At 38.3% G+C, this 17,107-nt stretch overlaps 1 protein-coding gene across 5 annotated transcripts; it reads right to left on the bottom strand.

Moving 5' to 3' along the window:
- Positions 1-447: 447 nt before the first annotated feature.
- On the bottom strand, positions 448-16,979 carry mapre2 (microtubule-associated protein, RP/EB family, member 2). Of its 5 annotated transcripts, none has more exons than XM_034703858.1 (8): positions 16,873-16,977; positions 9,398-9,527; positions 6,167-6,294; positions 5,354-5,499; positions 5,036-5,252; positions 4,708-4,898; positions 2,131-2,289; positions 448-1,869 (listed from the first exon to the last, which is right to left on the bottom strand). In XM_034703858.1, exons 2-8 carry the CDS (start codon positions 9,517-9,519, stop codon positions 1,771-1,773), a joined length of 1,062 nt encoding a protein of 353 aa, XP_034559749.1. In that variant the 5' UTR covers positions 9,520-9,527; positions 16,873-16,977; the 3' UTR covers positions 448-1,770. The 5 variants fall into 5 exon arrangements, with proteins under 5 accessions (XP_034559749.1, XP_034559750.1, XP_034559751.1 ...); XM_034703859.1 differs by lacking the exon at positions 16,873-16,977 and adding an exon at positions 16,632-16,862; XM_034703860.1 differs by lacking the exon at positions 9,398-9,527 and having other exon boundaries at positions 16,873-16,979.
- Between the last annotated feature and the right edge of the window lie 128 nt (positions 16,980-17,107).

Consider the following 17,107-nt stretch of genomic DNA (forward strand, 5'->3'; position numbering starts at 1 on the left):
AGTGCATTTGCAACACAGGGGCTATAAATTATGATCATTGGTGTTAAGTGGAGATGCTTAGGGGAAAAAAAGAACCGTGAAATTAACTTATCACTGAAATACCTACAAGACTGCACACTGCAAACTTTAACTTAGTTGAATTTGTTATAAACTAATATTGATTTTGCAATTTTACTTGAATGAAAATTGTATTTTGGAAATCTGTAGTATCAGTTACTTTACCAAACTATTAAATGCAAGTACTAATAATCACAAGTATGTCATTTTCTCTCTTGAATTGTACTGAGGTGGCTCATTGTTTGATCAATTTTCAGCTTCTACTCTTAATAGAGAAAAAAACACCATCAAACCGCAACATACTATAGACAGTTACAGCTGATAACTTGGTTTTGTTTTTCACATGTTTAATGCCTATTTCCTATTGTTCCAGTGACATAAAAACACTCCTTTGAACTTAAACGTAATTTTATTACAGCAAATCCATCCGAATCTCAACAACTTTCAAATAGCAGGTTAACCATACAAAAAGCTCACTTAACATACTGTTTTTTTTATTAAATATGTAAAAAGCAGGTCAAGTTATTCACAAATAAAATGCATACATGCAACACGTTTTTTGGGGAATGCATAATGAGTGGGACATGAAAAAAACATTTACCATTCATTAATTATTGACAGTACATGTTTACATTCCTTTTCATTTACACAATTATATATGACTAAAGCATTATGGTGCACTGCCCAGTTCAATATTAGTAAATGCAATATTAAGAAAGGGTATACGATGTACTTACTGGAATATATCATGGCAAATTACTCAGTGAACTGACTCCCTAAGACCTGTGGTTTTAAAAAAGAAGTACTCAGAAACAAACTGCTGAAATCTGAACGGACCACAAGTTTCAGCTGAGGTTTAAAACACAAAATGCTGCACCATTATAAGACTAGATCACAATAATGTTTCTTCCTTCCCTATGTTTATCACATACAAAGTAAACTATTACCAAACCAGCTTGTGTTGTGCGAATAACACAATGTTGAACACACTGATTATCTGAAATCTTGAAATTTGTGTGTGGACAGCTGTCATACAGTCATAAGTTGGCATTATTCTACATTTTATTCACAATTCATTGACTGTATTGTCCTCCTTCACGAGGATGCAATGCAGAATCTTGCACTATTTCTAAGGCTTAATAATAATAATAAATATGGTGAGGGTCCATGGACAGATTGTCCAGTACAGAGTCAAATGTCAGTGCAACTTATGGAAGGAGGTTAAATAGGAGCCACTACAGCCCTTTCAGGGCTTTGCTTATTGCATTCTTGTGATTAATATTGTTGATATGAAAAATATAAAACAAAATAAAATGAAAAAAGGACAGAAGCCGGGAAGTTAACACTTGCACTGACAGATAACCGTTACCTGTCTAAACTTCAGCATTTCATCACATCTACTGTAGATTTTGAACTGACTTTCCACCCACACAGTCTTCTGAAACTTCTGTGATGGTCTGAGCTTGGAGGTTGTCTCCACAAACCTGCCACAGCAGTTCACCAAAAGTCACGAAAAAACATCGAACAGTGAGCAGAGGAGATACAAAAAAATAAAAACTGTGATGGTGCTTGCATTCAGGAGGTTGCTTCATGTGCTCAGTCTCAGAGAGAACAAAAAAGAAACCATGAGGAAAAATTAAAATCCGTTCAACAGTTCTCACATATTAAAAAGAGGGGTGTAACTGTGGTGAGGGATAGTGATGATTATGGCAGTCAGTATTCGTCTTGTTCCTCCTGCTGATCATCTGGTACGTCCTCGGGAGCTTGCTCGTCCGCCTCTTGTCCGTCACCCTCAGCAAGCTCTGCTCCCTCCTAACAGAGACAGACACAACTTTGAATGAGAGCTACTGAAGTATGCTCCAAGGCACACATGCATGAATACACACAAAGAGTGACTTCTTATCTCTTTAACAACATTATAACTTCCACATGATTTAACCACCAGGGAAAATAGCACTCACAGTTTCACTGGTAAACACAAAGCTGCAAAAAGTAATTGCAGAGGAGGAATAAAACAACAGCCTCTGACTAATCTGAATACTCTTGAGATTAATCTCAATGTCACAGACTGACCTGATCGTCCGCGGAGTAAAGGACCTCCATTAGCCTGTCAACAAACGGCCCGTTTTCTTCACCCTGTTCCTGGCATAGCAACTCCACCTCTCGCAGCTTGCCGAAGTAATAGTCCCTCTCCTTCTCCACTCCTTCCAGTGCTAACTTTAACGTGTTGACCTATAAAAACAAAATTCATTTACTTTAGTTTTTACATTGATATGACCACAAACAAAACAATGGCGACTTTGGTTATTGGCAAAAGGCAACAGATGTGCAGTCACAAGACACACTGGACAACAAACTGATGAGTCACGCATACAGAGATTTGTGTTATATGCAAGCTTCACTATCAGAAACTGTTACAGGAATTAGATGAATCTTTGTTCAGCAGGTAGAAGCTTCATTCAGATTTTTAAAGCATTATTTGATTTTTTGACGATTGTTGTCTGCAGGAATAAGCTGCCAACCCTATAATGACACACCACTGTTAAGGTTGATTAAGTGATTTTGCTAGAAGACTCTTTTTTTTTTATTTGGATGGTGTTTGGTTCACCTGGCAAATTTAAGTTCAAGTACATCCAATCTTCATGTTGGGGGTCACCAGTTTTCTAAGTCCTCCTTTTAGTGCCACGTTAGTGACTCCAATTAAATACCAAGTACTATCTGTAACTTTTGTCAGGGGTAAACTGAAGGGAACAGCTCCAAGTGAAATGAGTCAACAAATAAGGGAAGCAGTGGAATTGAGGCATTTCTTCACTAGCTAGTCACCAAGAATGCTGTTTGGTGTTTGAGCAGATAATGTTCAGTGGCTCATTTAAGCTTTTTCGCTTTAAACAGCTTCCTGCTAAGTCTGAAAACAACCCTATGAGAACTGTGAGAGGGAACCAAAACACTGAAGTGGCAAACTGAACTAACAAAAAAAAAAAAAAACAGAGTAGCTGCAGATTCTGCAGATAATTTTCCTAAAAAAAAGAAGACATTACAGCCACTTTGAATTACACCAATTATATAAAGAGCTAATCACACTGGACTAGAGTCCAGAGTAAGCTGCTTTATTGACTTTTTTATGGATTGCAGCTCAATCTTTTCTAATCATTGTTTACATAATCTATTGATCCGTTCAGACATTTGCCAACACATTTGTCAGTCACTGCCTAATACATGAGGACATCTCTTTCCCATGTTTAAAGTCAACACTTCATTTTTAATGAATTTGGACATTTTTAAATGCAGAGCTGCATATATTTGATTCAGTAAAATGAAAACCATTGAATAATATGATTATTAAAATGGGCTGCCCTTGTATTTTCAGTTATTTATATACTTTTTCTTTAAGTCTTACTTTTGTAGTATATAATAATAATGAACTTTATTTATATAGTACTTTTCTTGACAAAGTTACAAAGTGCATGAAGCAAATAAAAACAGGACATCAGAAGGCAGAAAAATAGCCATGATTTACGGGTTCAGAAAGGCCTTCTTATATAAAAAGGTTTTGAGCAAGGATTTAAACGTAGCTATTGCTGTGGACTGTCTATTGGGTAATGGCAGAGAGTTCCACATATGTATATATGGCTACAGGGGTGTTCATAAGTTATAGAGTTCAGAATATGTGTATTAAAAATATCAAACACAAAATGAAACTGATATAAATCCAATGCAGGAAAATATATCTGAGTATGGTTGGTTGGTGTGTTCCTTTAGCAAAAAAAAACTGTCCAGGCTATCGCCAAATTACAAAGAAAAGGGGACTGAAAGTTTTTAGTTTTGCCACAAATTCTATATTCAATAGATGAATACAGGTAGCTGGATAGGCCCAGTGCACCATTTGCTGACAGGCATTTGATCGATCACTATTGCATTTATTATATTGTTTAAATCTAACACGTAGAGGAACAGCAATCACTTTGAAGACTTAAATGTTAAACAAATATTCAATAAATGTTAGTTGGTTGTATTTATCAAAGTCATCATTCCACCAGCTGTGTTGTTATGGTCTAGTTTGTTTTTAAGATACTAACCTGCAGTACACACCACATAGGACAGTTTTATAACCACTACAGATTCTTATCTGGATTTATAGGATGTTCAGCCAGATTATGTGAGGCATGGACTTCACTTGTTGCTATGGTTAAGAGATTTGTCTTTGGTAAAACATAAATAAACTAGCTACAGAAAAAAGAACAGTAATATCAAAAACAATTCCCTAATCCTGCTTCTTATATTTGACAGTTTGAGCCTTTTTTATGACCACGGCAGAGCACTGAATGTTTGTTTGTGTAGTTCTTTAGGCTGGTTGACACCCTACTGGTCTTGAGGATTTCAATATATAATAGGCATGTCCACCTATTTTCTCATATTCAAAGGGTGAATCAATTAACTGATGAAATAATTAGCAGATAAATTGCTAAATTATAAATAATGACAGCCTTACTGGGTTCCATGTAGTTCAAAAGTGAACACATTCAGTACTGAAAGCGGGAATGTGAGTGTAATGAAGTAGGTTTTTTGGTGCTCTGATTGTAGACCGCTGGTTTAAGAACTATAGCAATAGGTGAAGAAATAACCAATAGTAACATTTGACATACAACGTACCTGGTCTGTAAGATGTGTGACCTGTGCGTCCAGTTCTTTCTCTCCTTTGGCAGGAGTTGAAGCTGCTGCTGCAGCTGCTGCTGCTGCTGCTGCTGCAGCTGCTGCTGCTGCTGCAGGGATCTTTTTGGCTGATGAGGGTCTGGATGTTGGCGTTGAGGACTTGGGGGTTGTAGAGCTCGACCGTGATGCTCCTGCAGCAGACAAAGGGGTTTTTATTCAGGGGTTCATGAACAACAGCATAATAATATAAAATATTGTGTTTGGAAACATTTCATGTGAACTTGGACGTAAAAAAGGATTGCTTCTTTTCGGCAGAGGATGAAGATACCTGCAGTTGGGGAGCTGGCTGCATGGTGGGACTTCTTTGGCAGGTTGAAGATCTGCTCTCCAGGGTCAGGTGGGGGAATGGCATCCTGACCCTGTCGGGCTGCAACTGGGTCATAATCTTTACCATCGTAATTGGCATCAAAGAATTTTTTAAACCACTGGATGAAATCAAGATTGTCCTGAAATCTGCCTTTGACCAGTTTCTCCACTGGAATAATCTGAATTACAGAGAAGGAGAGACAAAAAAACCCATTAAATCAGGCAGTTCATTCAAGCTTTAACTGCTGATTTAAATAAGCATAAGGATACGTAAACTCACCTTGTCCACATTCATCCTTTTAAAGGATGCTTGCAACAGTTTGAAATTGTGAATGTACTCATGCTCCAGCTTAGCTTGAAATTTGACCTTCTTAAGACTGATGCAACCAGGGAAGAGCAGATCCATGAACTGGCAATATGCAGCACCTGACGACATGAAAAATTATTTTTTTTAGCACAGAGAATTTTTTTCCCACACATTACACAAGAAAATACTGAAGACTGAGTCTAGATACAAGCTGGGATATGTCATGCATGCCTTGGGCTGATACAAAATCTACTAGACTAAAAAAAAGAAGAAATGCCTTTTTTAAAAATCCAGATCATTGACCTTGTTTCTTAAGAAAGCGAACTTTTAATGCAAATTCTTTGTCACGTTGCCAATATAAACCTCAAGCCTTGTTGGACCTTAATCCATTTGAAAAAGAGGACACCAGCTCAACTTGGGCTTATGGGACTTATATCTTACAGTGCTCACCCACTTCCAAACAGAGGGCACACACGAAGAAATCAAAGAGGCAGATTACACCTTAAGAAAAGCAGGGGGCTGTGTTTCTGTAGTGACTGAAATTGGATTACTTGGTCACAGCAGAAGAACACGGGAGGCTGAAAGTTTATTTATAGACAACACTCTGCCAGGGAGAGGTGAGCATGTTGCCACAGGTTGATTCAACTGCCAGCTCACACTGAAATTTATAACAATCTTAAAGTAGTGAAGATGTAATCTCAGAAGCGTGCATGCTTTGACCCGTGCAGGGCGAGCTGAGAAAGGAGGATAAGATAAAGAGGGATCTTTTTAAAACTCTATTCTTACCTGAGGAGAGCTGCTCCACTTTTGTATAGTTTAGGCAGAGAATATCGTTAACCCAGGCAGTGATGTCATGCCTGCTCATAGTCTCCTGGGTTATTGAGGTAGAATATACGTTGACCGCCATTCCCCAACTGCAATGAAAGAATAACAACTCTTAGAAACTAAAGCATTTATACCTAAGTTGATTATCTTCATTCCCCAAAGCTGTTCCTTTTACAGAAATACATGTTTCCAAAATGAATTGAATTAATACTACCCAAAAATATACAGGATCTATCTGCTGAGAAATAAATAAAGCACACTTTCAGAAAAATATTCAACAAAAGCAAATTAAACCCAAACGTCCATGACTTTGAACATTTAAACAACACTATAACATAACTTTTCTACCTTTTATTAAAACAAACAATATCAGCTCATATTACATTCAATTACAACGCATCAGATTTCTCTGAAAGCCCTGCAGAAACAATGCATCAGGATTCATATCACATTGAGAACATTGAGGGCCAGAGAGACCCCAAAACGCTCCTTACACAGACCCCTCGCCTCTGCATGTCATCATTTTAAATGCCAAAAAAAGGGGTTTAAAACGGCCATCATAGTTTCTAGAGTCCAATGTGATCTTTAAATGTATTTCTCTGTCTAGCTAACGGTCCAAAACACAATGACATTACCCTAACAGGGAAGATACTCAAATTAAAAAAGATCGAACCAGAAAATTCTGCATTATATCTTACTATTTGAAAATTATAAAGTGAGTATTAGTGCTTTGGCAGGGTCATTGTGTCATCTGGAAAATCAAGCACCTATAGGTTTTCAAGAAATCTGTGGACAAATTGAATACATACTTTAATGCTACATTAATTAACATGGACAATTAACCCTGTGGTGCATCAACGGGAAAAATGTATCAGTGAGACTGTTTCTGACAGATTGAAGCAAAATCACACATCAAACCACAAATCTTTTCTGCTTAAGAATACAGAACATGACAGTGTTACATTTATATATTTGTTGCAGCTGACCTTGTTTGTCATGAGATGAATACATTAGATTATATTTTTGTGGTCAGTTGATTGGAGAAAGAGGCTGCATGTCCGAGGGTACGTCACTTCTGGTGCTACTTATATTAGGGAGTCAAACAGTACTGGGAGCAAAACTTTGATCCGTAAGCCACGGATTAAGAAGTTACACAGCTTGGCCCACAAAACAAGGAGTAACAGCTTACAATTACTTACAAGACCCTACTTAGAAAGAAGTCTCAGTCCAAGTACCTTCCACACAACCAGTGGTGGACAGTAACAAAGTAAATTAACTTGAGTACTGTACTTAAGTACATTTTTTGAGTATCTGTACTTTACTTGAGTATTATTTTGGGGGGTACTTGTCACTTTTACTCCACTACATTCAGAAGACAATTATTGTACTTTTTACTCCACTACATTTCTATCAGTTCTCTAGTTACTCACTACTTTTGCTTTGAAGTCAGCTCATGAATTTCCTTCTCTTTTCTGAAATCTGATCCCTAAGACAGTAAAATGTGTTTGTGTAGTTCTGTTTGTCTCAGTGGTTTAGTCGTACCTGTATATCATGCGTCTCCATGGTTGAATGTGGAGCAAACAGAGCAAATTTCACTCAGATCAGGCAGTTCATTTAGAGGTGGTAATGATGGCTATAATTCTCCACCTGAGCACCCATGGTCATATCTTCAGCCTGTGTTAGAGGTTTTTGAAATGAAGAATGATACGTATTCTTTGAAATGTTCACCGTTTCCCACTCTGCCCAAACACACAAAAATTCACAGTCCAACCTGAGAAAGTGTGCTGAGCTACATAACATTTGTTTTCTTTTTTCTAAGGTGTCTGTGCTTGGAGTAACTTAGTTGCAGATTTTATTCCATGGTATAGTTTTTAGAGATTTCAAGTACTGGTTTCGAAATAAACATAATGTAACTGAATGTCCTCCTATGTATTCTTGACTGCACGTTTTGAGATTTTTTAAAAAGTACTTTGAATACTTAAGTACTTTTCAAAGCAAGTACTCCAGTACTTTAACTTGTAATGGGGTATTATTTGACCTGGAGGATATATACTTTGAATGAAGTAATGAAGACATGTACTTTGTCCACCACTGCACACAACCATATATTAAAAAACTACTTAAATGTATATCGACCTATTATTTTTTTTAACACAGATTACTTTAAAAGATTATGTAAAGAAATTTAGGATATTTTTGTTTGCACAGTTTTTGAAATATTACATGTGTTAAATGTAAATAACAGGGTTTATTTGGCTATTTAAAGCCTAATCATTACAGGGTTTGCACATTAGCATTGTGCATCTTAGTAATATACATCATATGCATCAGTTACCTGTCCAATGCATGTATACAAATGAATAATGAAGCATAACCACGTCAGCTTACTTCATAATTAGGTTGCATATTGGTAACCCCACTCTTATGAGCAGATATGCTATTACGTTATAATATTCGCTGTCCGCATCTAGCAAACACCATTCTATGTAGGATATTAATAACCCTCCAGCAGTAAAGTTATGCTCTCACATCACAGCTCACTGATTCTTCGGGAAGGAAAGGAGGAAGGAAAGGAAGAAGGAAAGTGGGCCAGCCGATCCCATGTCAACAAAGCGGATGTATGTGCTAGCATGCTTTGTTAGCCGGGCAGGGATAGCCGGGGCTGGGCTGATGCCTCAATTCAAAGAGGGGAAGGGGAGATTGGGCTTGTGCACCAACTCGTGAAGGTTTTTACACATAAAAACCCCAGCTCATGTAGAAATACTCCGGGATATTATGTGATTGAGCTGCGATAAGTGTCATGTCACGATGGGAATATTTTAGCAGGAGCAGCAAGGGGCGTCTGTCGGTATATCCCTGTCATCTGACAACCAGTCCTCCAAAAAATCAGCCTGTGCCACTGCGCACATAACCATTTCACATTTAACTCGTGTCAGCAATCATCTTAGGGGAGGGGAGGCTATAAACCAGATTAAGATGAAGAAGGATTTATGCTAGCTTGATAGCGATTTACGCCATTTAGAGAGCCAACATGACAGGGGGGAGAAAAAATAGCAGATGGGTGCAAAGCAAAACCAACACACGACGTGAGGGTGGACCAGGCCAGAATGCGGGGTTGTGTCTGCAGCAGTGTCTTGTCCCTTTTTATGATTTCTCTACATGAAAATCAAATGCGACTGTACACTGATTTACCTGTAGGCGCGCTCTCCCCGCACTGTATTTTTCCTGTAAGGAATGATGTTGGATCCGTTGTCCTGGACGATGTCGTTGTTATTCTCTCCATTTGGGGAAAGGGCTTGGGTGGGACCGGGCATTTGGGTCTCTATAAAGTGGAACAGATACTCTGTTCTCTGTCTGGCCGGGAAACAACAAAAAAACAACAACAGGAGCGATGCAATTGCTAAGAAAGTGCCGCACCTCCGGGGCTCCTTCCTTCTGTCTGCTTATTCTTCACAAATCTCTGCCCTAATGACGTCGCTGCACCCCGTACCACGTGACTGATGGGCTGCCTGGTCCTTATGGTGGGCTATTTCAGTACAGCAGATTACATTGATCATTTCTGTACTAAAAGGGCATCTTCGTTGTAACCATTATTGGTCGGGACAAATCGATCAATGCTTTTAAGAGGGGGATTATCTTTGTGACGACGAGGCCACTCCTCAAATACTCCGAGACAATATCCAAGCAGCTGCACAGAGTATGAAATTGATTAACCCTCCTGTTATTTTGCTTTTTAGAGTATGTTTTAGGCAATATATGCCTTCCAAACCAGCTAAATGCAGCATAAAAATCTGGGCAGCATGTGACAGAAGAGGTGTCGTGTTAATTTATCAACAACACTTCATAAAAATAAAAAAAATAAAAAATTTAAAATACAATAAACAAAAATGTATGTCATTTAAAACTACTGATGTACATTCATAAAAGTTTTAACACGAATTTTAATGAAAAACAATTGAGTTATCCTCATTGAACTTTGATATGTGAGAATTAAAGAACACCAATAAACTAAATCTTGATTTAAATGGTTAGTAATGGAGTAAAAAAAATTAGATTAAAAAAAAAGTATATTGGGATTTTTTTGGATAATTGAATATGCCCCGGGTTAAATTGACCCAGGGACATTATTGCTGTTCCAGAGAAACGAACATAACAGGAGGGTTAAAATAAAGGGAAATGCAACACGACCCAGTTTCACCTCAAGTGTTTCAATGAATACAGGATAGTTTCTGAGCAATACGGCACCCAACAGGTGTGGGTGGAAACAAGAACAAGCAGACAGATCCTCGTGGATGAATGGATATGGATGACTTATGAAAATAGTTTTGATTACTAACCATGTGAATCAATAAAGCCACACCCATGCAAAAACTCAGACACAGTACAGTCACTTCAAATATTGTATGGCTGTGGTCAATTAATCGATGATTATATTGACCATGTGTATTAAATGAGTCCTCTCATTTTTTTAACATGCTGTCCAAATTCAAATATTTAGTGACTGTTTTTTTCTCTTTGCTGATACTCTTTAGAAAAACAATCTTTTGACCAAGAAGATAAAAGGAAGGGTCATGAGTAGTGAAATGCTTAATTTTCCATTGATCCCCTTAAAATTGTTCTGATAATAAAAAGTAATAAAATAGTGAAAAATATCCATAAGTATTAACCAAAGCACAAGGTAATGTCTATAAATGTATTGATTAGCTAAATCCATTTACTTCCCATTTACTGTTTTTAATATATTTAAATAATAATCAGCATATTTACACTTGATAATCAAAATCAAGTGTATTTTTCTTTTTAATAATTAACAAACTATTAAAATGTCAGCTTGTTGGTCTCTGTTGACCACTGAATATGTTAAAATCATAGTTGGCTGAAACATCTACGCACTAATCCTGTCGGGGTGTAACAGTGTAATTTATCTATTCATCTGTCACTATGGTGCAACTTCACGGACCTAAATTCAATACACATGGTGTTTGAAAAGTGAACAATGCAGGCCTGTGGTCGCTTAGCTATCCTCTGTATGTGTTCCCACATCTTGTTTTTCTGCTGTAAACCAAAGCTTTTGTATTGGTTGTATGTGGTGCAGAGCAACTATTCTCAATGGGTCATTGACAACTACAACATTTCTTTCAAGTCTTACTTAAACAATATTTAAACAGGTTTATTTAAATAAGGGATGCACCAATCTGATACTGGTATCAGATATTGGTTTGATATGGACTCAAACAGCTGGATTGGGTATAGTTGACAATCAAGTATTTCATGCAATTCCTGCGTCTTTGTGCATGTACAAAGTTATGGGTCACCAGCACCCCCATCACTGCTTTACTCAAAGAAGAAGCCATTCTGCACACACTGAAAGCTAAGCTGTTCAGAGGCCTTTTCACTTCTGCTATGCCAATAAGTTCTAGCACTGATTGCAATAGCTACAAGTCTATAATTGAAGGAGTTGGGCAAGCAAATCCAACACAACCTCTAGATGAAACATGCAAACTTATATAACTTCCTCCCGACAAGATTCTTAAAACATAGGAAGAGCAATCCAAAAGTTTTGTTACAAACCGGACCCAACACTTGAACTGACAAACTGGAAAAGAATTAACAGAGATGCAGCTTGCATGAATGACACCATCAATTCATGTTTCTTGTCCATCATGCAAAATTAATTTAATCTTGTTGTGGGATGTAAAATCTACAGGTGCCAAAGTTTAACCATCACTTAATCATTTTAAAATATATATATTTTCACCTTTATTTATTGTTTAATCTTTAAAATTGTGAACTATACAAAGCAAGGTAAGCAATGTTTAAATCTAGCCTGGTGTTTATTTACACATCAAATGACGATCCTCTCTTCCGCACTAGCACAGCTTAGTTACCCCGCATCTCATCAGAACTCAACATCTGCCAATACTCTCCGCCAGAATCCAATCAGAAGAGAAAAGGTTTTATTAGTGCATCCCTACTGAGACTAAGAAAATGTGAAACTATTTCAGATTATAAAACTATAGCATTGTATTCAAAAACGTCCCATTAATAATTTCAACCCTTCAAGATGTAGATCCACTCTTGAACATGGTTAGTAATCAATAAGAAGAAGCTTCTGTACAGTAACAAGCATGAGTAAAGTGACACAGCTCTATAACAACACTGGATCACACCATGAGCTAATGCAACACAGCTATGAGCTCCAATGCAAGAGTTTCATGCAAGGATAAGTACAGCCAAGTTCTCAGGTCATTAATGTATTGTTGATCTTCTGCCTTGATTGTTTTCCATTCATTTATCCTCGTACTATCTTTATTGTAGGAGTGCCTTCTTTCTCTGACAGAATTACATGGGTATACTTAGTAATGTTACGTTGACAGTCGAAGTATGGACAGATAATCAGGTGAGTAACACCATCTAAAGAAAGTATCTAGCTTTTTCAACAATATCCCAAAGGTCAACTCACACAGTAGTGTTGACACATTTTTTCTTGTCAAAGTAAGTCTAGTGCTGCAACAATGAATAGATTTCTGGATCAGTTCTTTGCTATTAAATCAATTGCAAACCATTTTGACAATCCTATAACAGTTTTTAGTTGATTTTTTTTTTGTATGATTTCTCTGATTAAGCTTATGAAATTAAAAACCTTCCAGTATATTTAACTCTTTTATGAAGAGTGGCAATCAGTCTTTCTATTTGTGTCAGTTTTAGGGAGTCCCTTTTAGCTTTATATATCAGTGATCACATGTTAAGGCTGATATTCTCAAACCTTTGGGATTAAACACGAATTGATTAATATGAGTCTTCAGAGCTCATCCTGTCACCCCAGTCACAAGTGCAGTAGTATATGTTTAGAAAGCCTTTCACTGGAATTATTGACAGAAATATGGCTCTCTAGAGTACACATCTACTTCCAGCTGCAGTGTCAGCAGTTACTTTTATTGCTAAGAGGCAACATTCCATTAATGCTTCTAAACGTGAGCACTGGTTGTGCAATTTAAAACTGTCCTCTGTTGCCACCATCAGGCCAAATTCTTTATCGCCTACAAAAGAAAGACTTTAGCACAGAGCCTCCAAACTATGGACTCCACTGGAAACTATGGACGGATCAATCTTTTTTATTCCACTCCAGAATGGTTCATCAATAGATCTCAATTCTTCATAAACAAAAATGTGCTTTCTATTAAAAAAAACGATGTTGTATGTAAAGCTTTGGCTGAGAGAGGCTACACATATCTCAAATTCCAGCATTTTTTTCCACAGTGAAATTCGGACAAAAAATGCATGCAGCTGAAACTACTCACATTGGAGCTTGTCACAGTCACATTAGTGAAGCAGATGTTTGAGCAACAGATCCCTGAAATGTGCATCTAAGCTAAGCTTATTTAATATTACCAGAAATAAATCAAGGCACTGGCATAGAAACAATCTTTGATGTGGTTATATTGAGGGTAAAATATTCAGGAATACTCATCTTAACTGGGTCAAAAGTTCTTGTTAGTTTTTACAAAAATTCCTGCAGAGCCAAGCTTGTGGCATAACCAAGCGCCAATCTCATTAGATGACCAAGCTGTGGACTCTAAGAAATGTCTCTGCCAAGTATCAAAAGCATGCAGCAATACATTTATACGACAGCAATGCTACAGGCTGTTTCAGACTGGGAAGTGACAACTGCTGCATTTTGGTCTCAAAAATCATACAATAGTAAGCACAGCGGCAGTCTGTGTTGTATTTAGTGGCAGGCAGGAGAAGACATGGACAAACTTCAGGTGGAAATGGTAAATAAGAAGAATCTCTGGGCTTGTTTACGTCAAGGTTTTTTGGAGTCAAATTTAATTACGTTCAAGTTACAAACCAAAACTCATATCCTTCTTTTGCAATTGCATTAATAGATAGAAATAAGATTCTGACTATTAATGGGACTGCTAAAAAGTAAGGGACAAAATCGCTCTCCAGATAGAGACTGCTTTTGAAAGGGGCTTCTGTCTAGATGGGAGAGTTGGTTGTCTTTCAACCAGACGGTCCCAGCTCCACCAGGCACATGTGGAAGTGTATACTAAACTTCACATTGCTCTTGAAGGCAGAGAACAGCAGCATGTGAAAGGGATTACTTTAAACTGGTGAACGTTAGCATTTAGTTCTCTGACATCAGTCTGTGGATGGATGAATGTGACATATAGTGCTTGAAGTAGTCCATGAGACTAGAAGAGTGCTATACAAGTACAGTCCATTTACTATATACTGGTTCACAGTACATTTTTCAAGACATTTTTTGAAATTTATGATTACGCGTGTTGTTGTTGTTGTACAACACAATAAATCACTTACACTAACAAACCCTGTGACATGTGCAGCCATTGCATTCCTCATACTGGGGCCCCTCATAGATAGGATGCCGAAACCCGTGCATGGCTATCATGAGATGCTACTTCACTTCCAGTCTGACAGGCCTCAAAGTGTCACCACATAAGTGAAGCATGCATGTCCTACCAAAATGAATGATCAGACTAAGAAGCCTAAAGTGAAATAAGTAAAAATACAGCAATAATGAGAGAAAAACGAGAGTGACAAAGAAGCCTGTGGAGAGGTGGTCCTTCTTTGCACTCTTAACAAAAGCTTTTATGTCCAACAATGAAAAACCAAAGACATGTCTGCACTTGTTTTAAAACAAAAGGCATGAAAAGGGAAAGCATCTCTTACACCACTTTTTCAAAGAAATGATTGCTCTGAGTACTGCAGTGTAGTTTCAGTTACCACTGAGAAGAAGGTCCAACTCCAGTTTTGGTTACAGAAATGAACAAGAAGAAGAGACACATGTGCATAAATATCTTGAATTCATCAACAAAGTCATTGTCACATAAAGTTGCACTGTCATCGAAATATTAACTCGGGCAAATTCTTTAGACTGACATGCCATGTCTTATATGGCTGAGAAGTAAAGTATGCAATAAATGACTCAAATATGGAAAATATGTAGTCAGCCCACCTGCAGTGACAAAGACTGAACAAGCTTAAATGTCAGCCAAACTATGAATCAAGTCCAGAGTTGCAGTCTCAGGAAACAGTGATGCCAACACATATACATGCTTGGATTATTGCATTTTGTGTAATGCAGATACTGTAATAGAGTCAGTTAAGTTGATTTGTGGTAGCATCAGGTTTGTGGCACTCTAGAAAGACAACATGCAAGCAAGATTAGCTGTAACAGCTGTTCTGACTGGCTTTAATGTTAATTAGCTAGCTTACGGCTGTGTGAAGGCGGGGTATAGTGCTGGTACTGCACATCTGGAGGATGATGATGCTGTACTACATAATGCCTTCACTTAGGCTCCAGTGAATCACTGGGCTGCTATACATGAAGTCATTACAGGAGGACTGGGTAATTAAAGAGTGGGGGTGGGATGGCTGTTACAGCTCCACCCAAAATCTACAAAAATACCAAAAGAGGTCACTGTTAACCCGAGATGCAAGATGGAGAGGTTACAATCTCTGCTAATGCTAACAATGAGGTATGCAAGGCACTTTAAGACGGAACCTATGCTATGAAACCAATTAAAGGCGTTTTTCGACCGCAGGGACTTTACCCCCGAACTAGGGACTTTACCCCTGAACTACGTGCATTTCGACTGGAGGAACCAGAGTCTCAATTTAGTTGAGGGGTAGATAATCTCCCCCATGAAAAGCCCCTGCTTGGGGGGTAGTGCTTTTCAAAGGTCCTGGGACTTTCGGTTGAACATTACGGTGTTTGTGGAGTTTACACAGTTGTTGAAACACAGAGGGAGTTCCTGGGAATGCAGACTAGTTTAGTATTTTATTAAGATTTCAAAATATTATTTAACATCATTTTTTTCACCTTACGTCACTTGTCTGATTTGCACAATCTACCCAAGACTTCAGCTCCCGGTCGAAATGCAGACAACAATGGGGGCACAGGAACCTTTTAGTTCAGGGTAAAGTAGTTCTGGGGGCTAAAAGACCCAGGAACTCTTGGTCGAAATGCACCTTAAGGCAGAGAGAGCCAGCATGACCAGAGGGGGTACTAATCTGTTACTTTATGGTTTCCTTTAAGACATAGCATTCAGATTCCTTAAGTATACTGACACGTGTAGGGTTTTCTATTAAAAGAGGCACATCTTGCACTTCAGACAAAAGACCGAGGAGGTCCACGGCCACCCCCTCTTCTCTTCCCTCCCCTGTACACGTCAGTGCTCGGAATCAGCTTTGACGGTAGCTGGAGACAGTCTAAACACAGTTACGATATTTTCATTCAGTGACGAAGCAGCTAGCTGCAGGAAATGAAGCTAAATTTGCTTCGTCTGAAGAATGACAGTTTCATTGAGAAAAAAACGATGTAAGTTCAATTGTCTTCACAGCCGAAGTGTTCCGGATCGAGAGGAGAAAATGTGATACCGGATCAGACATTACTTACAGAATCAGTCATACGTGTTGTTCAGCGAATGGCCAACTTTACAGTTAGATCATTTAGCTCCAGCAGACTCTGTCAGAATAGTGACAGCCGACATATGCCCTGACCCTGGGTAGACAACATCACCGAACGAGCCACTGGCACACACGTTAGATACGCTCCAGTTATGGCATGTACAATTCATATTCTACACTTCACATCAAGTTGCACACTGGAGTTAACCGGCAAGGCAAATGGGACTTACCAGTGAACTCTGATCCGCAGGTTACTAGGTGTAAAAATTAGCTGTTTTCCGGCTGAGTCACCCCACCCTCAAACGCCCATTCTCCGAAGACGATGAGACGACAATGGGCAGCTGATTGGAGGATGATTCACCGGTGCAGAAGCTGATTGGTACGTCACTGGCATCTGTCGTGAATTCAACCAATCACGTTTTGATGCGTTGATCATTCAGAACATCTGACAGCTTTCCGTCTTGT

The sequence above is a fragment of the Notolabrus celidotus genome, chromosome 15 (assembly GCF_009762535.1).
Source record: "Notolabrus celidotus isolate fNotCel1 chromosome 15, fNotCel1.pri, whole genome shotgun sequence".
Lineage (NCBI taxonomy): Eukaryota > Metazoa > Chordata > Actinopteri > Labriformes > Labridae > Notolabrus > Notolabrus celidotus.